The sequence below is a fragment of the Canis aureus genome, chromosome 1 (genome assembly GCF_053574225.1).
Source record: "Canis aureus isolate CA01 chromosome 1, VMU_Caureus_v.1.0, whole genome shotgun sequence".
NCBI classification, from domain to species: Eukaryota; Metazoa; Chordata; class Mammalia; order Carnivora; family Canidae; genus Canis; species Canis aureus.
Genome location: NC_135611.1, coordinates 28,709,460 through 28,717,777, shown reverse-complemented (window position 1 = coordinate 28,717,777; position 8,318 = coordinate 28,709,460). Strand labels below are relative to the sequence as shown.

General features: G+C 40.8%; 1 protein-coding gene across 24 annotated transcripts in view; it reads left to right on the top strand.

The window, feature by feature from the left end:
• The first annotated feature begins 379 nt into the window (after nt 1-379).
• The window catches only part of AHI1 (Abelson helper integration site 1), a 235,158-nt gene continuing 227,219 nt past the window's right edge, over nt 380-8,318 (top strand). For 6 of the 24 annotated variants that reach the window (XR_013377098.1, XR_013377097.1, XR_013377062.1 and 3 more), the window contains exons 1-4: nt 934-1,112; nt 1,433-1,495; nt 6,026-6,093; nt 7,762-7,886. Coding sequence is in view for 8 of the 24 variants with exons in the window: in XM_077894108.1 (XP_077750234.1) it covers nt 6,084-6,093; nt 7,762-7,886 (135 nt within the window). In the remaining 16 variants the exon portion in view is untranslated. Of the gene's footprint in view, nt 529-932; nt 1,113-1,432; nt 1,496-5,199; nt 5,431-6,022; nt 6,094-7,761; nt 7,887-8,318 lie in introns of those variants that run through there. The other 18 variants (XR_013377076.1, XM_077894070.1, XM_077894089.1 and 15 more) reach the window with 12 other exon arrangements.

The window sequence follows — 8,318 nt, the reverse complement described above, 5'->3', positions numbered from 1 at the left end:
TCCAGAAAGAACAGTAGGTTTTTAGGTGGGAAGTTGAACAGTTCGGTTTAAGATGCATTGGATTGGTAATATTTGTCACCGAATTTTCACAGGATTTGGAGAAACAAAGTGGAACATGTTTTGTAGTGCGGTGATGCTAATAGAAACAGAAATGCTGGCCTCTAAAGAAATATGCACAACACTCTCACTTCACAAACTAAGCAACAGGTTATAGTGTCGTGCAGAACTGCAACCGCGGGAGACTCCAGAGCCGGGGAAGGACCTGTCTAGTATTTTTCCATCCTCGGTGACTCAGAGCTAAAAATGGCGCCTGTGGCAGAAAACAGAAAGTGGGAGGGGGCACTGGGTGTAGAAAAGATGCGCGTTTTCTTTCCGTTCCGCTCTAAACACATAGCGCGGTAACTCAGCGCCACACGCATTACCGACCTTCCTTCCCCCCGCAAGGCTGGCCTGTCTGTAGTAAGACTATGCTCCGCGCCTAAAGGGATGCTGCGTCTTGGGGCGGTGACGCGTCCGCCGCTTTGCCAGGTTCGTGCTGCTCGGCCCGGGCGGGCGCCCCTCTCGTTCCGTGCCGGCGCCGGCTACAGTTCTGAGAGACCGAACGCTTTTTCGGAGGTGACGACCAGGGGGACTCGGACCCTACGCATTCGCAGGGCTCCTTGGCGCTCAGGGACGAGAGTCCAGCCTCGAAGGGCCACGGCCTCGCGCTGTCTACCGCGGGCACGAGGAGGCTCGCGCGCGGCCGCAGCCGGAAGGCCCGAGGGCGGGCGCGCGCACCACCTCCGCAGGCGCCGGGCGCAGCAGCTCGGGGCGTCGGCGCAGGCGGCGCAGGCGGCGCAGGCGGCGGGGGCGGGGGCGGGGCCGCGGCCGGCCGGGAGGGCGGGCCGCTTCGGTTGCCACGGGGACGGCGGCGTAGGCAGGTGCTGACGTCAGCGGGCGCTGCCCGCACTGCGGCACCAGGTCGGCTCTCAAAGCCCTAGTGGCTGGCGGGTGGGAGGCTGCGCGAGTGCCTGGCGGGGAGCCGCTTCGCACAGTCGCAGCGTTGGCTCCGGCAGGACGGGCTGTCGGCCGCTCTGGGCTCTGGTGTCCGTGAGTACGCCGCAGGCCCGCAGGTAGCGGACCCGGGCCTGGCGCCTGGCCTGCCCCGGCCCTCTGGAGGGCGGTGGCGCGGGGGCGGGGGGGGGGGGAGCGCTGCTCGGCGCGCCGGGGGGCGGGGCGGGGCCGCCGAGGGCCGCGGAGCCCTGCCGTGTAGTGTCTAAAGAGCACCGCCGAGTACGTTCCCGCGCCTTTCCCGGGGCTCCTGCCTCCTCAGTGCTCAGCGCGGCGTCCTGATCCGCCGTGGAGGGAATGCAGGCTTTGCTCCGCCCACTCCGGATTCTGGCTTAAAAGCGTTTAAGTCAGACACGCACTAACTACGTTTGTTTCCTTTTAGGGTGTCAACCTGGTGCTGAATTTCGAATCTGTGAAATGCCTTCTTAATTACATCCGAGAAAAGGTGATCAGTGTGCTACATTTATCGGGGTCGTGTACAGATAGAAAAAATTACCCTGTAATTTTTAACCGCTACCAGCGGTTGTGCTGTATTTCAGCATTACTGTGAAATCATAGACTCACTGGAGTATATGGCTTTTACTTTTTTGAGAAAAGGATGCTAACATTTTTTTCACCTGTTGCATTAACTGTTGCTTGGACTTCCTGGGAAAAGATTGCTCGTTTTGAGAACGCTGGGAGATTTCTAAGAAAGATTTGAAAAATCCCAACACCCAAAGTTTTTTAAAACCATATTTAGAATCTTGTTTACTTATGGAGACTATTTGATTAGTTGAATTATGCATACAGGGTTTTTGTTAGTTTCTTTTTTTTTTTTTTTCCTATGCTATAACATTTGGTTAAAGGGTGAATTATCCAGGCCTCTATAGCTTCTCCCCTTGATCTTTAGACATTTATTGGTCGATAATCAGATGTTTAGAGAAAATGAAAAATGAGATGAAACGTAGTGCAGTTGATTTTCCTTACTAGTATTTCTTAGCAGCTCCTATAAAAGGGTTTGTGAGGGAGTAGCTTTAAAATGGCATTATGTGAGGGCAGCCTGGGTGGCTCAGCAGTTTAGCGCCGCCTTCAGCCCAGGATGTGATCTGGAGTCCTGGGATCGAGTCCCACCTTGGCCTCCCTGTGTGGCGCCTGCTTCTCTCTTTGCCTGTGTCTCTGCCCCTCTCTCTCTCTCTCTCTCTCTCTCTCTGTCTCTCATGAATAAATAAATAAAAATCTTAAAAAAAAAAAAAGGCACATATGAGGCTCAGGGTTGTCATTTTAAGTTTGAACTTAATTTTTGTCAGAAATGTTACAAATCAAATATTAGTCATTAATTTTATAATGTATTTGCCTTGGGACACATTAATGGAAATGATTACTTCTGTAATGTATTTGCTATATTAAGTAATGTTAGTGTTTATTCAGCTGCGTTGAACTAATAGTAAATGTATTTAATTTACTTGATGTATTTTACTTGTTGTATTATAATAGACATAAAGTAATTTTATTGAGCATCTACAGTGTGCCAGCCACTGTGCTGATCACTTTGCTTTTCAGTATTTCCTTTTCTCCCTACAATAAATAAATAAATAAAGTAGGTACCTTTTTAATTCTGGGTAATAGGACATTTTACTAGGGTGAAAATAAAGGACTAAGGTCAAGAGAGAGTGCTATGAAGCTCAAGGCACTGTGGGAATGTAGAGAAGTATTTAACCACCCCTTGAGATTATAGAGTGTTCACAGAGAAGATACTATTTACATTTAGCGTTAAAGGATAGTTAGGAGTTTCTTAGAGATAGAAGAAGGGCATTTCTCAGGAGAGACGTGTGTGTGTGTGTAATAGTACAAAGGGAAGAAGGAGTTCGGCACAATTGAAGGCCTGCAAGTAGTTTCACAGGCTAAAGTTCAGAGTGTGTATGGAAATGTGGCTGGAAAAGGGAAGGTTTTAAAAAAAAAATGGTGGAGCACCAGGGTGTGTCAGTGGTTGAGTGTCTGCCTTTGGCTCAGGTGGTGATTCCAGGGTTCTGGGATCGAGACCCTCATTGGGCTCCCCACAGGAGCCTATTTCTCCTTCTGCCTGTGTCTCTGCCTCTATGTCTCTCATGAATAAATAAATAAAATCTTTTTATTTAAAAAAAAAAAAAAGAAAGGAGTCATTTCATAAGTAGCCTTGAACTCCAGCGGTAAGGACTTCCTTTTTTTTTTTTCCAGTGGGTGATTGAAATCTAGTGAGGATACTTAAAGAGATGATACCATTACAGTTACATTGTAGGAAATTTCTTCTGATTACAGTATAGAGGATGATTTATTTTTTAAAAGAATTGGGTGATGGGAGCGTGGAAACAGTCTTAAAAGTATAATCTTTATGTAGTCTTTTTATCCCTCAAAGATGCTGTGTCATGTCATTGCCTTTGAGGGTGGGGGAAGACAGTTGGAAGCAGAATTGTAGAAAGAATTATCCACATGTTTCTTCTATAGGTCTCACCTTCCATTCATTCCTCCACCTGGGGCTGCCAGATTTTTGCCCCTTCACAAGCAGCTTTGCAAACATGTGACTTCCAGACAGCAGATCCAGTGAACACTCTTCACAACTTGCAGCACTCTTGGTACCACACAGTGATAGAAAACTTCTTTCTTAAAACTCTTTTACCTTTGGGGAGTGCCTGGGTGGCTCAGTCTATTAAGGGTCCAAGAGTCTTGATTTCGGCTCAGGTCATGATCTCAGAGTGGTGAGATCGAGCCCTGTGTGAGGCTCCACGTTCAGTGCAGAGTCTCTCTCCCTCTGCATCCCCCCCCACCACCCAAAAGCACAACTCTTTTTCCTCAGTTACTTCTCTGTCACATCTTTCACATATCTCTTTGATGTCTTTTTACTTTTATTTTTGGTTTCCCGGAATTCTGTCTTTGGCACTTTTTTTTTCCCCTGAAACCAATACAAATATAAAGCCTAGATCTCAAATCTTCAGCCTCGTCCTCCTTGCTGCATTACTGTTTTCTATTGCCTATTGAACATAACCTGATTATACACAGAAACTTGTACTTATATATACAATGATAAGAGCCGTCATTTTCAAAGGGCTTGCCATGTTCTAATCATTGTAAGTTTTATTTGCATATTCTCATTTAATCTTTACAAAAACTTAATGATCGATTTACTATTGTTATTCTCTTCTGAAAGATTAGGAAATTGAGGTCCAGAGATTAATTTACTGTCAGGTAAAACTGGGATTTGAATCTAGGGATCTGACAATGGAACCAGTGCTTATAGCTGGGGTTAGTGCCCCTCAGATCCCCAGCTCAACATATCCCACTAAGCTCACTGAGTATCCCCATCAGCAGTATCTAGTACAATCATAATAGATGTTTCCTGGTGCTTTTTTTTAAAAAGGCATTATTCTAAATCATTTAACCCTTATAACAACCTTTAGAATATACACTGGTAGACTAATTTTACAAATGAGGAAACAAATGCCTAAGGTCACACAATTAACTATTTGATACTAACTCTAAGACTTGGGTTTTAAACTTCTTCACTATACTTGTCCTGTATGCCAATTAATGGTATTACTGGCCTAATTATTCTACTTCCAGAAAATGAGAATTATCCTTGACTCTTTGTTTTGCCCCACAGTATGTATTTAATCTTTCTGAAATGTCTAAAATACCATCAATTTTTTTGTTTAAAGGAAAATGGGTTGAGTATAAGTAAGCCTTTTCTTAATGACTCATAGTCCCATAGTTGAGCTATTTTCCTATAAGTTGAATGACCATGAAATATATAAATATTAAGACGTTACTTTGGTTTTTCTCTACTTATGCGCTGTCAGGAGCTATTTTCCTATAAGTTGAATGACCATGAAATATATAAATATTAAGACGTTACTTTGGTTTTTCTCTACTTATGCGCTGTCAGGTTTCAATTACTGATGCGCTTGCCTTTACATCTTCTCTCTTTGCTAATTTGGGGTAGATTGGAAAGTAGATGACCAAACTTATTATATCTATATCTACTAGGAAGAGTATATTCGGGTTCCCATCCATAAAGAATAGGAGTCTTAACTGTGAGAATTTAGTGATAATCTATTTTGTCTGTGTACCAAATAATTGTTTTATATAAGTTAACCCACATAATTAGGTATATGTGTATAATTATTCTTTCCTTTTTAGCATTTCTTCTCGAGACTTTTCTGTCCAGAGTACCCATAATATATTGGAGGAAGATGAATGTTGATCCCCAAGGAGCCAAAGCCTTAACTGATAATTGCTGAGCCAACTCAAATTATGTTTTTCTTATTTTTTTTTTTTACAATCTTCAGTTTTACTCTTAAAAATGTGTGAATATTGTGTTCTAATGTGGAAGTTAATATGTTTGTTTTGGATACGCACCCTCATCACTAAGTAAGATTAGAAATTAAAGAGTATATATCCTGAATTTATCCCTGGGTTTGGTATATAATAATACACACCCAGATATTTATTTGAGGAAGATGGTACAAATGCTTGTACTTTTAACCTTTTCTGTTGTTGCAAAACTTTTAATGGCAGGTACAAAAATGTTTAAATTTATTATCTGTGAGTATGCTACCTACAAGCATATTTTATTAATATAATAGCATATGTTCTTGGAAAAGTCAATTTTGGGGTGGAGTTTGTTTTCTTAAAAGTACATTGTAATGTATAATCTTTACTTAAAACACTTGTAAAACGGCATTAACATACCAAGTACATATTTATTGCCTTTCAAGGTTTTTAAAAAGTTTTTGTTTCAAATATATAAATATCTTATTCAAATACGATCCAGGTTTCTTTACCTTTTTTCAGTTCTAAACTGATTCAAATACATTTAATTCATTTGCATAAGACTGGGTTAAGAGAACTTTATTGGTATAAACTTATGTAGTAGATGAATCATCACATAATCTTGTGTGAAGAATGTTATATAATTTTTATTTGTAAATTCCATGCTACAAATAAATTCTCTTTGTATTAGTAGGATCCTGATTGAGGCAGTGCTTTACATTACAATTCAATGCTCTCCATAAAGCTGAGATATGCCCACTGGTAAGACTTTTATGAAATTTATATATGCAATACATTTTATTTGTTTATTTATTTATTTTAAACTTTGAATTATTTCAAAGTTCTTTGACCTCTTCATGAATATATTAACCAAATATTACATTCAGATATTGTCAGTTTTCTATTTATTTTTTTATCAATTTTCTATTAAATGTTAGATATTAGTATTAAGGTTAGTAGGTATTTAATGGATAGCAGTTTAGGACTCCACTGGATAAGGGAAATAATCATTACAACATATGGCTAGTTTGTATTCTTTATCATCAAAATGGATGTTTTACTCTAGAGCAGGTATCGGCAAACTTTCCTAAAAGGAAATCTAGTAAATATTTTAGTTTTATTCTCTGCCGTAACTGCTCATCTCTGCCATTGAAGCATGGAAACATCGATAAGAATTCTTAAGGGTGGATATGGCTGTATTTCAGTAAACTTTCATTATAAAAGAAGGTGACTGCCCTGCAGGCCGTATTTGCCAACACCAGCTCTGGGGCAATCACCCATTCATTCACCATTTATTGAGTAGGTACTCTGTGCTAGATCTCATGATAGTAGTAGGGATGATAGCTAGTACAGTGGGAGAGACAGAGACAATATATTTATTTGTATAGATACACAAATAATTATACAGTTTCAAGTTGGATTAGGTGCTGTAAAGAAAAAACTGCTGTCTGAGGCATGGGGAGATTTAGATGAGGTTGTGAGGAAATGTTCCACTTTAGAGGCAATATTTGAACAGGCAGCTTAACACCAGGTAGCTGAGAAGTTTAAAGGAAGTTTGCATCAAGTAGAAGCAGTTTCACATGGGAGGGTGCTTATTCTGGTGAAGGAGTGAGAAGGGCAGTATGGCCCGAATATAGGGATCTAAGGGGCTGTTTCTCTTGATTTCAAGCTGTGGAGGTAGGCAGGCCAGGAAGTGAGAACCCTGTAAGGCATATGAAGGACTCATTTAGTTCTAAGTGAAATGAGAAACTCACAAGGTCTTGAGCAAGGAAATAACATGATCTGACTTAAGTTTTAAAAGAAAAAATAACTTTTCAGCTTTTCTTATTTTTTAAATACTGATTATTGACTAGGTAATGTTAGCTATTCTTCACACAAATGATCTTTAACATAGGATTATTCTGATTTTACAGATAACGAAGATGAAGTTTAGAGTTAAGTAAATTGGGTAAGGCCACATAACAGTAGTAGATGCCTCCATACATCACAAGTAGAAAGTTAGTAATAGAAACTTTTAGAGAGAATGGCCCAGTAAGAGGGATACAGGTGAGTGTGGTGTCACCAAAACCAAAAGAAACATTTTTTAAGAAGGAAAGCCCGAGGGGATTCCTGGGTGGCTCAGCGGTTGAGTGTCTGCCTTTGGCTCAGGGCAAGATCCTGGCTGGGATCCTGGATGGAGTCCCACACTGGGCTCCTTGCAGGGAGCCTGCTTCTCCCTTTGCCCGCCGCCCCCCCCCCCAAGTGTCTCTCATGAATAAATAAATAAAATCTTTAAAAAAAAAATTTAAAAAGATGGAAGGATTGGTCAGTTCTAAGGTAGCTAAAGAACTCATGCAGGTATGTACAAGACTGTGTTCTTTAACATGATAATTATGCAGGTATATACTATAATAGAGTTGTTTAGCAAATGATGAGTCTTTATCTTTGCAGTGGAGAGTGAAGCCAAAGTAAAAACCAGAGTTCGCTTTGAGGAATTGCTTAAGACCCACCATGATCTCATTCAGGAAAGAAAAAAACTGAAGAAAAAAATCGGCAAATCTGGAGAAAAAATTGCAGTGAGTAGTTGATCATTTGATAATGATGACTTACATATCTGCATGAAATTATGACTTTTATATTAAACCTCTGAGGAACTTTGGAAATTGATAAATCTATCTCATGGTCGATAACACATGGTAAAATAAAGCTTATGTTAGAATCCACATGACTCTTAGGGCACTGAGTTCAGTTTTCAGTGGTGATCCTACAGGAATAACATATACAAACTGATGAGAGTGGTGAGAGAATGGGCAAACTCAACTGGCCAACATGTTACTCATTTTTAAAGAAAATTAAGATTTTCAACCCAGAATTGTGATGAATTTAGGGAATAATATCTTAAGATATTCAGTGGCTTATCTTTATTTAGACTTACTCATCTGAGTCTACTCAGCAGAACCAGGAGAAATCAGTGGAATCTTAAGGCAATAATTATCCTTTTATACTTG